This window comes from Capricornis sumatraensis, chromosome 20 (genome assembly GCF_032405125.1).
Source record: "Capricornis sumatraensis isolate serow.1 chromosome 20, serow.2, whole genome shotgun sequence".
NCBI lineage: Eukaryota > Metazoa > Chordata > Mammalia > Artiodactyla > Bovidae > Capricornis > Capricornis sumatraensis.
Genome location: NC_091088.1, coordinates 60,711,558 through 60,726,925, shown reverse-complemented (window position 1 = coordinate 60,726,925; position 15,368 = coordinate 60,711,558). Strand labels below are relative to the sequence as shown.

Below are 15,368 nucleotides of genomic sequence, written 5' to 3'. Positions count from 1 at the left end.
AAGATTTCTGCTCCCCACCCCTCCCTTCTTTTCCCTTTAGCTCTCCACCACGGTACTGTACCTATTAAAATGCATTTCTGAAAACCGCTGAATGCACACTCAGGCGTCGGGGCTGGAAGGAGGATGTGTTTCAAGTTACTCCCTTCTGCTCGCGGGGTCTAGCGCATGCGCTCTGCGGTAGGGCCCTGCTCCCCGCGGGCGCCCTGCAACTGGGAAGGCCAGGCCCGCCTAGGGTGCTAGGCTGACAAACCATCCCACAGGAGGAGGCGTGAGCGGGGCGGGGCCGGAACGTCTTTATCCCGGGCCGCTCCCTGGGCGGGCACAGATACCAGCCACACAGACCATGGCTGCAGCGGCATTGAGGCAGGTGGGTTCGCGGCCCAGTGCCGGGGTCTGGGGAGCTCTTAGGGGAGGCGCACTTCCGGGTGGACCACTCGCCGGTGGCCCATCCGGTGGGGCGCAGGTACTCCCGCACTCAGGTTCCGCTGCAGGGAGCCAAGGAGGAGGGAGCCCCTTAGAAAGGAGCACGAGGCTTTAATGGGGATGAAGGGAGAGAAGTAATCGGTGGGAAGGGGGACCCAGATGGGACTTCTAGGGATGGATATATAGAAGAGGAGACGGCAGTGGGAGAAGCATGGGACTGGGGTGACGGGATGGATTAGGAGGGAAGAGACCCTTTGAGGGCTCCAGAATAAGATTCCCAGACCCTCTAGGTAAGTGGGAAAAGGATGAAGGCAGAGTTCAGTTTCAGATCTGGACTGGGACTAGGACCCAAGGCCCTATTTTCTTGGCACTAAAGATAGAGGTAGAATGTTGTGTCCCGGAAACCCCTTATCTGAAACTCTGCGCCAGGGTTGAAAATAGAGTTAATACCTCGTTGTCAGCGACAGAGATTCTCCTGCTGAGAGTGGGACCCTCCATTCTTACTGATACATGTCAACAGGCAGAGCTTCGGAGAGCCTGTGATTTGAGAGAACAGGGTTTCTCAGTGAGGAAGGAAACAATAACAACTCGAAGAAGGGAGTCTTTATAACCCTTGACAGCTGCAGCTTAACGTTGGGAAAAAGGGTTCCTGTTAACTTTGTACCTGACTTTATATGGGACTCTTAGCTTGATGGATAGCAGGACAGATGTTTCCTTTCTGAGTTGAGACGGAGACCAGCCTGGGCTGTGCCTGGGGCAATCTTGACTTTACGAAGACACTCCTGGGCCTTGGTGGTAGGACACCCTTGGGCTGTGAGTGCTGGGGTCAGTGGAGATTCCATCATATTATAGAGCCTTGCTCTGTGCATACCCTACCCCAACTCCAACTATTTCTCATTTCCTAATTCAGCCCCAGAGCTTTTTACAACTATTTCCCAAAAGCTCAGCGCTCATCTGAGATCTCCTTGGGGCCCAATCCCCCAATAGTTTGGGGTATCAGGTGGTGGAGCACCTTCCCTGAGGAAGGGTGAGACCCCTGCCCCCAGAAAAATATCCTGGGAGGGTGAAGGCAGCTTCTCCCAGTGTGACAGTGTCTCTATGGCCAGTACAGATTTATAATCTCCTGGAAACAGTGCCCAGCACCTCTTCTCTGCCTTGTGGGTGTGTTTTCCTGCTCCTCCTCTCTGTCTCTCCTGGATATCTGTGTCTCCAAGCATCGCTGAGGCAGCTTCTCTCCAGGTGTTGGCATCGCCCTGTCTCTGCTAGTCTCTCCTCGTTTCCTAGGCCTCCCTTTCACTCTGTGCTGTCCCCCAACGTTGGGTCTTGATCTATGACTCTCCTTTCTCCTGTTCTCTCTTTCTTATGGCTTCAGTTCATCTTGCCCTCAGTATTTTTTTTTTCTTGATTTCTCCAGGCTTTGCCATGCCTGAATTTCCCTCCCTCGTGTGTCTTGTTTCAGTCTCTCTCTCTATATGGTGGTGGTGGTGGTGGTGGTTTAGTCACTAAGTTGTGTCCAACTTTTGCAACCCCATGGACTGTAACCTGCCAGGCTTGTCTGTCCAAGGGATGTCCCAGGCAAGAATACTGGAGTGGGTTGCCATTTCCTCCTCCAGGGGATTTTCCCCTCTCTCTGTATGAAAGTGAAAGTGTTAGTTGCTCAGTCGTGTCTGATTCTTTTTAGCCCCCTGGACTGTAGCCCGCCAGGCTCCTCTGTCCGTGGGATTCTCCAGGCAAGAATACTGGAGTGGGTTGCCATTCCCTTCTCCGGGGGATCTTCTCGACTCAGGGATTGAACCCAGGTCTCCTGTATTGACAGGCAGATTCTTTATTGCTGAGCCCCTCTATGAACATATCTCATCTGACTTCTCTTGGCCTTGGATTCCTGTTCCTTAATGTCCATGTCTTTTACTTCCTTGTCTCTTATTTTTTCTCATTCTTCTTCTTCTCTACTTTTTTCCTTTCTGCCTTCCTCTGAGGGCTGCTTTCCTGTCCACCTGCTGCCTGCCACCGCCCTGCCAGTTGGTGTTATCTCTATGCCAGGGGTGTCTTGTCCCCCTCCTGGCCAGTAACCCGCCCCTGGCTTGGGCAAGCCACAGAGCGCCACCTAGAGGCCATGCCCAGGACCCACACTGCGATCATCCCAGTAGCTCTCCACTCATAACATCCAGGACCATTCCTCAGACTTCATGGCCTAGACTTTGGGAATTCCAAACCCACAGCACCCGTCTCCCCATGACTCACCTACTGGCCAGTGACTTCAGCCATTCACATCTGTTCTCAGTTCCCTCAGCTCACAGGGCAGGAGCAGGCTAGGCTGTTCTGTCGGCCAAACCTCATCACAGCTGTCTTTCCACCGGGCTGAGGAAAGAGGTATCGTGAGGTCAGAGACTGTGGGGGAGAGGCCATCCTGCTAGACACAGACAGACCTTCTCTCCCCCGCTGGCCTTTGGCCGGACCACAGGGGAAGCGTTCATCCGAGCAATGTCTCTTGATGACTGGGGTGGTCCCCAAGTGTATGTGGCTGCCCCTCAGTTCCCTACAGCCCTGGGAACCATAGGGAATTGGAATTGCTGGTGTCCAGGGTGTGGGACTGGGGCCTCGATTAAGCTGAGCCCAGTTGATCTAATGCCCCCAAAGGGAAGGACTTGCAATTCTGGGTCTGAGGGTGGAGGGGGCTGGGTGTCTGGATCCTGAGGTGGGGGCCTGGAATCCAGGGTCTGTAATAGCAGAGGCTGGGGCCCTGGGTCCTGGGTCCTGGGGGAGCATGACCTATGGGCCCTCTGCTTTTCTAGCTCATTTCAGGATTTGAGTTCCCCGGGGAGGCCTTCACTTACCTGCACACCTGTTGTCGTCCTCTGTCTGATCTGGGCTCAGGCAGGGCTGGGGCCAAAGTTCCCTGGGGTAGGAGGCGCCTGTATTTGACTTTGCCCCAGCTTGGAGGAAGGGATGGGAGCCGATTCAGCTCTTTATTGAGATGGCCCTTGTGGGGGCAGGGAGCGGACTTGGCCTCCTTGTGAACCTCCTGCTCCATGCTGATGAGGACAGGGGAACGGACCTGGCCAGGGCCGTGTGCTCTGTCTGGAAGCACTGGGCCTGAGACAGAGCATGCCCAAGGAACATCCCGAGTGCAGGTTGTGGAAAAGATGGGTGCAAGGACCCCCTGCTCTCTCTGTCTCCTGGTCTCATCACCTCTCTTACTTCTGTCCCCACCCTCAGATTTGGATCCCCAGATTTCTCCCTGTTCCTTGGTTTCTGTGTGGTCCCAGAAGATATGCCTCATCCAGCTTCAAGGTGACAGTGGGGATTAGGGTTTGGATCTCAAGGAATAGGGGCTGGGGGCCTGGACCAGTGGGTCTGAGGGAGGCAAGGGCTGGGAGCTAGTTTTAGTCATCTCCAAAAGATCCAGGGTCCGAAGGTGAAGGTGGGTGGCAATGGGTTAGCCTAATTGCATGCCATCAGGCCATGGGAAAGTGATGAAACTGCATGTCCCAGAAGCCTCTGGGACTACAGATCCCTCTTCTCTCTGGTTCTCAGCCCCAGGGCTTTCTGGGAGTTGTAGTCTTTCAGATTGGAAGCTGTGGTCGGACTCCAGGACGCCTGTCTTTTCTCAGGCTGCTGACCTGCAGCTGGAAATGACACAGGAGCCTCATAAGAAGCCTGACCCCAGCCAGCCCCTGCTGTTCGGGAAGACATTCACCGACCACATGCTGATGGTGGAATGGAGCCAGGAGAAGGGCTGGGGCCAGCCCCGAATCCAGCCCTTCCAGAACCTCACGCTGCACCCGGCCTGCTCCGCTCTGCACTACTCCCTTCAGGTGGCAGGGCGGCGGCCCTCTCTCCCCTGTCTCTCCCTGCGTCTCTTCCATCTTGCTGGGTCTCTTGCTGGGTCTACCCTCCCTGGGTTTGCTTTATGTGTATTTCTCATTTCCACGCCCTCCTCATCCATTTTTCTGAGGCTTGTCATGTTCCAAGTCCCATGTTGGGTGATGCCGGGTCCCCAGAGATGAGCAGACCCAGTTCCTTCTCTTGAAAACCCCCACGCTTTGGTGCCCACCCAGGGGGATCTGGCCTCTGATGGAGGCAGCTGAGGTATTATGGGAGGCCAGAAGAGGAACGCCCACCCTACCTCTGATTCAACCGAAAGTGGAGTCTTTCCTGGCAAAGAGGGGAGCCGAGGCTCTTAGAGGGAGAGGCGACATCAGTATAAAGACACAGTCCAAAGAAGAGCCTGGTATATTTGGGAGGGAAGTGTGGGGTTGGAGACTACAGGGAGGCTGAGGATGTCATCAGAACCCCAGAGAAGCTGGGACCTTGCCAAGGGCACTGGGAGCCCCGAGGGCTCTGAGCAGGCATACAGCAGGTAGAGTAAGACCCTTCTCAGGCCATGTGAAGGGTGAGCTGAGGTCAGAGCCAGGGGGATCGCCAGGACGGGAGGGGGCAGAGAGATTCAGGGATACCAGGGATGGACCAGCGGGGCTAGGGAAGGGCAGGCAGGACTGAGTACTGTGCCCAGGGCTTTAGCCGGGTGACTGTGTAGACCACGGGACCATGCTGATATGGGGACATAGGAGGAGGAGGATTGGCGTTGTGGGACTTGGTGAGGGTCCACGAGGAGAGAGACGCAGGAGACATTTGACCCAGTTACCAGCTTCAAGCTATGGCTGAAAGCAAAGTCTTTTCCAAAGAAGCTTTACTTGTTGCCAAATTTCGGAGGGACACACTGCAGTTCTAGTAGCTGGTTGGCACTTTGACTGATTTTTGTCCCTTACAGAGTGGTTCTCCAACGTTAGGCATGTTCCCCACCCCCCCAGCCCCCCACCCCCCCCACGGCCCGCCTTTTTTTTTTTTTTCTCTCTCTTTCTTTTCTTTTCAGAATTATGATGGTTTTCCTTCCCACCTACTCTGGACATTTGATTCGAATGGATCAGTTCTGTGCAGAGGAGACCCAGCGTGGGGAACAGATACAAAGGACAGATGGTCAAGACGTGTCTACAGAGTCCCCCCCGCCCCCAGGAAGGTGGCTTTTGGAGATCACCATTTATTTGGCTCTCCTTTCAGCCCAGCATGACACGATGTCCTCCAACAGTACTTTTGGAGGGCAAAAGTACTTTTGGGGACCCAGTACTTTTTCTTTAGTGGAGTGAGTGAAGATGAAGGGGTTGAGCATCCAAAAAACATGTCTTTCATGATAGCTCTCACATAGCGCTCCCCAGGTGGCACAGTGGTAAAGCATCCGCCTGCCAACGCAGGAAACGCAAGAGATGTGGGTTCGATCCCTGGGTTGGGAAGATCCGCTGGAGGAGAAAATGGCAACCCACTCCAGTATTCTTGCCTGGAGAATCCCATGGACAGAGGAGGCTGGTGGGCTACAGTCCGTGGGGTCACAGAGTCGGACACAACCGAGTGATGGACACTTTCGTTTTCCCTTCTTTTAATGTAGCCTAGAGATTCTTGGGCAGCCCTTGAAGAGCTTTGTCCTCCTTTTCTGCTGCTCTGTAGTATTCCATCCTAAAAATGCCTCCTTTAGGCGATCACCTGTTGCTGGACACTTAGGTTGTTCCCAGGCTTGTGCTATTATAAACAGCACTGCAACAAACCGCAAACACTTCACTTCCTTTAAGAGCAAATGTGTCTCTCCTTTCAGTTTCTGGAACTGTTGGCTCAAAGGGTGTATGTGCTTGTAATTGCTGACAGACAGATGTTGAGTCATCAATATCTTCTGTGACAGATGTGACAGAGCTGTGTCAATTTCCACACTTACCAGCCAGGCCTGTTTTCCCTGTACCCTGGATGACCCTTGTGAAACTTTTAGATGTCTTGTAACCTCCTAAGTGTTTTTAAAGGTACTTCAAAGTAATTTTAATTTGCCTTTTCCTCCCGATTATGAACGGAGTTGACCATCTTTTCACAATGGAAGAGCCATTTTTACTTCCTTCCTGTGAACTGTCCATTTTCTTGGCTGATTTTTCTATTAGAGTGGGTTTCTGTATTTATTTGTAGGAGTACTTTGTGTATTAAAGATAAATCATTTGTGATGTGAGTTGAAAGTTTCTACCCAGTTTGTTTATTTTTATTTATTTATTTATATTTTTATGCAGTCTTTTCTTTTTGATTTCTGTGATTTTTCACATTTAGAACACCAGCCCCAATTCAAAATATAAAATGGTCCTTTTGTGTTTTCCTTTATTGCTTATGGAAGAAATTTCATTTAAACCTGAAAATTTTCCTGATGTGAGGTATGAGGTAGCTGCTGCTGCTGCTGCTGCTAAGTCACTTCAGTCGTGTCCGACGCTGTGCGACCCCATAGACAGCAGCCCACCAGGCTCCCCCGTCCCTGGGATTCTCCAGGCAAGAACACTGGAGTGGGTTGCCATTTCCTTCTCCAGTTCATGAAAGTGAAAAGTGAAACTGAAGTCGCTCAGTCGTGTCCGACTCTTTGCGACCCCATGGACTGCTGCCCACCAGGCTCCTCTGTCCATGGGATTTTCCAGGCAAGAGTACTGGAGTGGGTTGCCATTGCCTTCTCCAGTATGAGGTAGGGATGCAACTTAATTTCCGCCCCCCCCCCCCCGAAATGGATATTTGGTTGTTCAACACCATTTAACTGAATTGATCTTTTTCTGTTTTTTTTCTTAACAATTTTTACTGAAATACAGTTGGGTTACAATATTGTGGTGGTTTCAGGTATACAGCAAAGTGATTCAGTTATACGATAATCCACTTTCTAGTCTCTTGCGTTGTTTGACCTGTCAGTTCATTTGTCAATGTCACTTTAAGTGTAGATTTATAATCTGTTTTCATATGTGATAAGGCAGCTTCCCACTCTTAACCTCTTGCCCTTTATTTTTACATTTTTTCCCAAAATACTCCAATTATTTTTATTTTGCATTCTTCATTCATTTATTCATTTATCCAGTCAATAGAAACCTACTATTCACCAAGAACTTACCTGGGCTTAGTGGGAGTAGGGGGGTGGTTCTTTAGTGATATCTTTATTTATGTATTTGTTGATGAACATTAAAATTGTTCCATCTTAGTTATTATAAATAGCACTGCTATGAACACAGGGGTGCAGGCATCTTTTTGAATTAGTTTTGTCTGATATATGCCCACAAGTGGGGTTGTTGAATCATACAGCACCTCTATTTTTAACTTTTTTTTTTTTAGGAACCTCCATACTGTATTCCATAATGGTTGCACCAATTTATATTCCCACCAACAGTGTAGGAGGGGTCCCTTTCTCTACACCCTCTCCAGCATTGGTTATTTGTAGATATTTGAATGATGGCCATATTGACCTATGAAGTGGTACCTCTCTGTAGTTTTGATTTGCACTTTTCTAATAATTAGCGATATTGAGCATCTTTTCCCTATTGGCCATCTGGGTGAACATTGGATGATTTCATCCATGGCTATTAAAGTATTTCTCTAAAACACAAAAAGGCTATTTAAAAAGATAACCTCTGGGAATTCCCTGGTGCTCCAGTGGTTAAGACTTTGAGCTCTCACTGCCGAATGACCTGGGTTCAATCCCTAGTCGGGGAACTAAGATCCCACAAAGCATGTGGTGTGGCCAAATAAATAAACAGGTAACTTCCATGTCATCCTCATTCCTGAGAAATGGTCCCAGTAACATGGAAAGGGTTTAAGCAAAGCGCGCTCCTTGCTCTGGGTCTCTCTGTTCTGCTTTCTCTGGCTTCTGTCCTTTGCTGTCTCCTCTCCTGGTCTGTCTGGATCTTTCCTTTCCTCCTCTGTGTGCTCAGTGGGTTAATCTCTTCCCTGCTTGCTGTATTTTTCTGTGTCAGTATCCCTGTGTATCAGCCTGTGTCTCTCCAAGGCTGGGTGAGCTGTCTCCCTGAACCCTGACCTTCCGCCCTGCCTGTCCCTGCAGCTCTTTGAAGGCATGAAGGCGTTCAAAGGCGGGGACCAGCGCGTGCGCCTCTTCCGACCTTGGCTCAACATGGAACGGATGCTGCGCTCGGCCCTCCGCCTCTGCCTGCCGGTGAGGGGCCCCCGGCCTCCCAAGGAGGGTGGGGCAGGGGGGCATGGGTGGGGGCCAGGGTCGTGAGGGTCCCCTGACTCATCTTCATCCCACCCAGAGTTTTGACAAAATTGAGTTGCTGGAGTGCATCCGCCGGCTGGTGGAAGTGGACCAGGACTGGGTCCCTGGCAGCGTGGGCACTAGCCTCTACGTGCGGCCCGTGTTGATCGGGAACGAGGTGGGCTGGCTCCGGAGGCTGCGGAGCCACACTTGAGGGGCGGGTTGCCTTCCTGAAGGAGAAGGGCCGGGGACCCAGGCATGGGTCAGGGAAGGGGCTGGGGGCCTGGACTCCTGGGTCCCTGATGCCCCCTTCCGCCCATCGCAGCCCTCGCTAGGTGTCGGCCACCCTACTCGAGCCCTCCTGTTCGTCATTCTCAGCCCGGTGGGCGCCTACTTCCCTGGAGATGCCTTGAAACCTGTCTCCCTCCTGGCAGATCCATCATTCATCCGGGCCTGGGTGGGTGGGGTCGGCGACTACAAGCTGGGAGGGTAAGTAGTTCTTTGCCCACCCCTTGGGTCTGGTGCACTGGGTGTCAGAGACACTGGGTGTGTTTTTGGATGGCCAGTGGAGAGACTCAGATTGGTTCCCAGGGAAGTCTTTAGAAATGAATTCACACTTAGCTCACTGGTCTCTCCTCCAGGTAGCCTCCCCTGAAAACCCAACCTCCCTCAGCTCCTATAGTACCCAGGGGCTCTGGCATCCACCACCCTGCCTGTGGACTTCCTGTGAATTTATCTGTCTTGCCAGGGGCCTCGGCTCAGCAGGGCAAGGAGGGTTAGGATGGGGATAAGGCAGAGGGCGGGCTTAGGGTGTGTTGGGACAGCAAGTGTGGCCCAGCTGGGAGTTCATTCAGGTCCTTTCAAAACATCTCGTTGAGGTTTCCTGAGGGCCAACGTGAACTTCTCGATGATCAAGCTGGTTTTAGAAAAGGCAGAGGAACGAGAGATCAAATTGCCAACATCTGCTGGATCATCTAAAAAGCAGGAGAGTTTCAGAAAAACATCTATTCCTTCTTTACTGGCTATGCCAAAGCCTTTGACTGTGTAGATCACAATAAGCTGTGGAAAATTCTGAACAAGATGGGAATACCAGACCACCTGACCTGCATCTTGAGAAATCTGTATGCAGGTCAGGAAGCAACAGAACTGGACATGGAACAACAGACTGGTTCCAAATAGGAAAAGGAGTACGACAAGGCTGTATATTGTCACCCTGCTTATTTAACTTACATACAGAGTACATCATGAGAAACGCTGGGCTGGAAGAAACACAAGCTGGAATCACGATTGCCAGGAGAAATATCAATAACTTCAGATGTGCAGATGACACCACCCTTATGGCAGAAAGCAAAGAACTAAAGAGCCTCTTGATGAAAATGAAAGAGGAGAGTGAAAAAGTTGGCTTAAAGTTCAACATTCAGAAAACTAAGATCATGTCATCTGGCCTCATCACTTCATGGCAAATAGATGGGGAAACATTGGCAGACTTTATTTTCTTGGGCTCCAAAATCACTGCAGATAGTGATTGCAGCCATGAAATTAAAAGATGCTTACTCTTTGGAAGAAAAGTTATGACCAGCCTAGAGAGCATATTAAAAAGCAGAGATATTACTTTGCCAACAAAGGTCGGTCTAGTCAAGGCTATGGTTTTTCCTGTGGTCATGTATGGATGTGAGAGTTGGACTATAAAGAAAGCTGAGCACCGAAGAAGTGATGCTTTTGAACTGTGGTGTTGGAGAAGACTCTTGAGAGTCCCTTGGACTGCAAGGAGATTCAACCAGTCCATCCTAAAGGAGATCAGTCCTGAGTGTTCCTTGGAAGGACTGATGCTGAAGCTGAAACTCCAGTACTTTGGCCACCTCATGCGAAGAGTTGACTCATTTGAAAAGACCCTGATGCTGGGAGGGATTGAAGGCGGGAGAAGAAGGGGACGATAGAGGATGAGATGGTTGGATGGCATCACCGACTCAATGGACATGAGTTTGAGTAAACTCCAGGAGTTGGTGATGGACAGGGAGGCCTGGCGTGGTGCAGTCCATGGGGTTGCAAAGAGTCAGACACGACTGAGCAACTGAACCAAACTGAACTGGGTGAAGCTGGGGACACAGATGAGTCTGATCTGGGCCCTGCCCTCCAGGGGCTCCCAGGCTGGTGGGAGCCCCGGTATCCAGGGCAGCACGTGCTCTGATGGAGATGAACGGAACATGGGAAAGTCTTCACAAAGGAGGTCCGATGGGTAGGGTGGAGGTGGTTTCCTGGATACAAAAGTGGTATGTATGTGAGTCACTCAGTTGTGTCTGACTCTTCACCACCCCATGGACTGTGGCTTGCCAGGTTCCTCCGTCCATGGAATTCTCTAGGCAAGAATACTGGAATGGGTCACTTTCAAATCCTGGGAACGCACCAGTGGAGGCATCAGGGAGGGGCAGAGTCACCGAAGTTGTCAGAGAAGAAAAATAAGTCTGGCTTTTGCAAAAGGCTTAACAGGTAGTCCCAGACCAGGCCCAGCCCTGAATACTGGCCTGAAGGGCTGGGATCTTGTTCCAGAGACAGTGGGGAGCCCTGGGAGGCTTGTGAGCAGACGGGGAGCGAGGTCAGCTCTGGGTGAGAGACAATGTGTTAAATCAGGGCAAAACGGGAAAGCATCACGGTGGCCAGTTGATCGCAAGAGCCCAAAGGAGGCTTGAAACCCAGCTTGGAGGTTCAGTAAGCCTCTCAGAGGGGGTGACGTCACAGGTGGTTTTGAAGGACCTCACAGCTGTTTGTGAGTGGGGCGGGAGCAGGATGAGTGCTGGTCTGGAAAGACTCACATCGGGCCACGTCGGGGGAAGGCTGGGGGTCCCTTGACCTGTTCCACCATGTTGCTGTCCACCAGGAATTACGGGCCCACCGTGTTAGTGCAGCAGGAGGCACAAAAGAAGGGCTGCGAGCAGGTCCTCTGGCTGTATGGGCCTGATCACGAGCTCACCGAGGTGGGCACCATGAACATCTTCGTCTTCTGGACCTATGAGGACGGGGGTGAGCCCACCCATGACCAACCCCAGGCCGGGTGGAAGTGGGCGGGAGCAGAAACTCTTAGTGGCTGCAGGTCTTGGGGCTTGGCTGTGAGTGGGTGGCACCTAAGAGGATGGGATGGTGTAAGGTAACACGCCCCCTCCCCTTTCTCTTCCACCTGACCCAGCGCTGGAACTGGTGACCCCCCCGCTGGACGGCATCATCCTACCTGGAGTAGTCCGACAGAGTCTGCTGGACCTGGCCCGGACCTGGGTGAGAGCATGCCACAGTGATGGGGGTATTGCTGTGTTGCAGGACAGCAGTATTGGGGGTGGTGGAGGGGACTGGGCACAATGGCATGTCTCTTTTTCACCATCCACACGGAGGGAGCAGCAGGGCAGCCCCCCGGGCTCAGAGGTTATTTGTCTCACCCCGCAGGGTGAATTCCGAGTGGTAGAGCGTAAGATAACCATGAAGGAGTTCCTGCGGGCGCTGGAGGACGGCCGGGTCCGAGAAGTCTTCGGTTCAGGCACCGCTTGCCAGGTCTGCCCCGTGCACCAAATCCTGTACCAAGGCAAGGTGAGGAAGGGCCAGCTTGGACTGTGAGGGAGAAGAAATGGGTGGGGGCCCGTCCTTACCACCCTTTCTTCCCCAGCATTTCCACATTCCCACCATGGAAAACGGGCCCCAGCTTATCCTCCGCTTCCACAAGGAACTGAAGGCGATCCAGGTGAGGTGCACCTGCTGGGAGCTGGGCTGGATGCTTGGTTGCCCAAGAGAAGTTCACAACCCGGAGGCTCTGAACTGAGGCTTCCTGTGCCCCACCCCCATCGCCCGCCATAGTCCCACCAGCTGAAAATGGCGCCGTCCATCGGCCTCTGGGCCTCTGGGCCTCCGATTGAGTTTGCTTTCCTCAAGGCCCTGTGGCCTAGAACACTTCTTGGGACTAAATGGTGCTTCTCTGTGAGCCTCTGGAGCTCTGACTTGAGAAATTCCCTTCCCATGAGCCTCCGGGACCCGAAGCCAACCTTCTGGCCAATGAGTTCCGAGCCCCAGGGATCCCCAGGCGCCCAGGGCTATTCCGCTGGCTTGAGAAATCTTGCTCCTACCAGCCTCTGCACTCTGCCCCGACTCTGTGGCCTAAGTGAAAGTGAAAGTGAAAGTGAAGTCGCTCAGTCCTGTCCAACTCTTTGCGACCCCATGGACTGTAACCTACCAGGCTCCTCCATCCATGGGATTCTCCAGGCAAGAATACTGGAGTGGGTTGCCATTTCCTTCTCCAGGGGATCTTCCCGACCCAGGGATTGAACCCCGGTCTCCTGCCTTACAGGCAGATGCTTTAACCTCTGAGCCACCAGGGAAACCCCCTGCAGCTAAGAACGTTTCCTATCATAGGCCCGTGGAGGTACTTTCATAACGTCTGAACCGAGCTATCTTGCCTTTCCTGGCACTGGAACTGGAGCTCCTTTTCTGTGAGCTTCTGTAAATTCCAGAGTATCCGGACCGAGAACTACACCTCCTGCCTATCCAGGTTTTCTCAGCTGAAGAACTTTTCCCCCGAGCCTTCAGGGCCTCACAACTCCTCTTCGCAGAACTACAACTCCTTTGGGCCTCTGCGCCGCCTTTGCCACGTTCGTTGGGCTTCCGGGAAGTGGACTACATTTCCCATGAGGCCCTGGGGCGTAACTTTGCCGGCCCTCAGGCTAGGATGCCCCAGGGCCTGCTGGGAGTTGTAGTGTGATTTCCTCTCACCTCCGCCTGTGTTATTCTATAGTACGGATCAAAAGCCCATGAATGGATGCTCCCGGTGTAATGCTCTGGGCTTCGCTGGACCACTCCACGGACCACCTCCGTGTAGCATCCAGCCCCTGTTGGACCATCACCTCCGTACCAATGACTCACCTGAAGTGCAATATGAAGTAAGAGACGGGGGAGCCGGGACGCCTGGATCTCCGGTGCTGCCATGTTACACTCCCAAAGCCATAAGGGCCTGACCCAGGCGTCTTGGCCCCTAGCCCCGCCACTCAGGCCTTGGGGACCCGTACTCCCCGCTGCTCCGTGTTGTGGGTCGGGTATATACTTTGACCCCAAATCAGCATCTCCGTTTTCAGGCCGGACCTCCCGGTGCTGCAGTTTTTTTTTTGTTTGTTTTTCCCTAGCTGCGATTTTGAAATAAAATGCCAAAGAACAAGACATTAAGTTTCATCTTCAATGAAGCAATTCAGCAGCTCTAGCGTCTTAACCAGGAACCCACATGTTCAACCCATTTCATTTTCAAGGGCCCAGCAATCCAAACCCTCCAAGTCCTGGTGGTTTCTCAGATGGGGAGATTTTTCCACTTGTCACCAATTGAGCTTAGCATCTTCCCTCACTAAGATGGGACCCACCTCCCCATCTTGCAGGACAGCCCCGCTGTACACTCCAGTCACTCTGCCAGACCCCTCTGCACTGTACTCCCCCCAAAGCCTCTGAGTCCCCAGCCCTGTCCTCTTTCCCCAGACTCTGCCTTCTTGGCTTCAGCTCAGATCTTGTCTCTTGCCTGGACCCTTGTCCTGGGTTCCAATCTGACCTGGAAAGGGTCTTTCTATACTCAGAGCTGCCCTTAACTGGCTACAGATCTGAATTCTGGATTCTAACTTTCTTCTGTTACCTGATCAGTGTATAACCTGGGGTATGCCACCTGAGCTCTGATCCTGGGGAGACCCTGTGGGACTATTGGGTAGACTCTGACTGTGGCCTGTCCAGCAGCCATCAGCTTTGGTGCCAGGATTCTGATCTATTGAGACAGCAGGCAACCATTGCCGCACCCCCCCCTCATTCTCTTTTTCAATGGTTGTTCAAGGGAAGGTCATGGGCCAAGGGGATACAAGAGGAAATTTGCCTGGAGGCCTCTGGGAAAGTTGTCCTTCCTAAATTAAACATTCCAGAAGGGCTACGTCTGCTTTTCTTTCCTCTGTTTTGGCTTAGTTACAAGTGTGATGCTTGGAGCTGCTGCAGCCGTTTCATGGCCAAGAGTGTCAGGCCTACTCTGAATATAACAGAGCACGAAGAGAGGTCCTGGCTCCTCCAACCGGGAAGCCTCTGATTTCTGGATTGTTTTGTTTAAAAAAAAAAAAAAAGTCGGAACAAAAAGCCATTTAAGTCACTTTTGTCAGATGGTTTATCTTTTGTTATTTGTAGTTGTATTATGTGTGTGTGTGTGTGTGTGTGAGAGAGAGAGAGAGACTTACAGTCAAAAACTTCTTTGCTTCCCTGGATCTTCTGTTGGCCAGGGCTGATCACATCAGGAAGAATTCCTGATTCTAGTTGCCAGGTCCCAAATGAGGACCTAGGCCAGATTTTTTTCTTAGATTTGAATCCTGTGGGAATGATCAAGAAAGGGTAAGTAGCTGTCGCTTAAAAAAAAAAAAAACAACTCCGAATTATGCTTTATTTGGTGGACAAAACTGAGGACTTAAGCCAAAGACATGGCATCTCATATAATGAGAGATGCTTCAAAGAAGCAAAGAGTGGGGGAGCCAGGATATATAGGAGTTTTTGCAATGAAAAGTAGGTAGTCAAAACATCAGGAGATTACTGTGAAATATGGTGGTCTAGTGGCTAAGACTCTGCGATCTCAGTGTTGGGGCCCTGGATTGCATCCTTGATCAGAGAACTAGATCCTGCATGCCACAATGAAGATAGAAAATCCTGTGTGCCACAACTAAGACCCAGCACAGTCAAATAAATACATAAAAATAAAAGTTAAAAAACAGTTTGTGTGTGTGCTCAGTCATGTCCAACTCTTTGTGACCCCATAGACTGTAGCCAGCCAGGCTCCTCGGTCCATGGGGTTTCCCAGGCAAAAATACTGGAGTGGGTTGCCACTTCCTTCTCCAGGGGATCTTCCTGAGCCAGGGATCGAACCAAG

At 51.7% G+C, this 15,368-nt stretch overlaps 1 protein-coding gene across 2 annotated transcripts; it reads left to right on the top strand.

Annotated features, from left to right (window-relative positions):
- The first annotated feature begins 253 nt into the window (after nt 1–253).
- Nucleotides 254–13,605, top strand: BCAT2 (branched chain amino acid transaminase 2). Of its 2 annotated transcripts, XM_068992678.1 has the most exons (11): nt 254–367; nt 3,640–3,714; nt 4,035–4,238; nt 8,315–8,425; nt 8,523–8,642; nt 8,790–8,953; nt 11,340–11,482; nt 11,646–11,731; nt 11,897–12,037; nt 12,114–12,188; nt 13,233–13,605. In XM_068992678.1, exons 1-11 carry the CDS (start codon nt 344–346, stop codon nt 13,269–13,271), a joined length of 1,182 nt encoding a protein of 393 aa, XP_068848779.1. In that variant the 5' UTR covers nt 254–343; the 3' UTR covers nt 13,272–13,605. The 2 variants fall into 2 exon arrangements, with proteins under 2 accessions (XP_068848779.1, XP_068848780.1); XM_068992679.1 differs by lacking the exons at nt 3,640–3,714; nt 4,035–4,238 and having other exon boundaries at nt 344–367.
- Nucleotides 13,606–15,368: the final 1,763 nt, after the last annotated feature.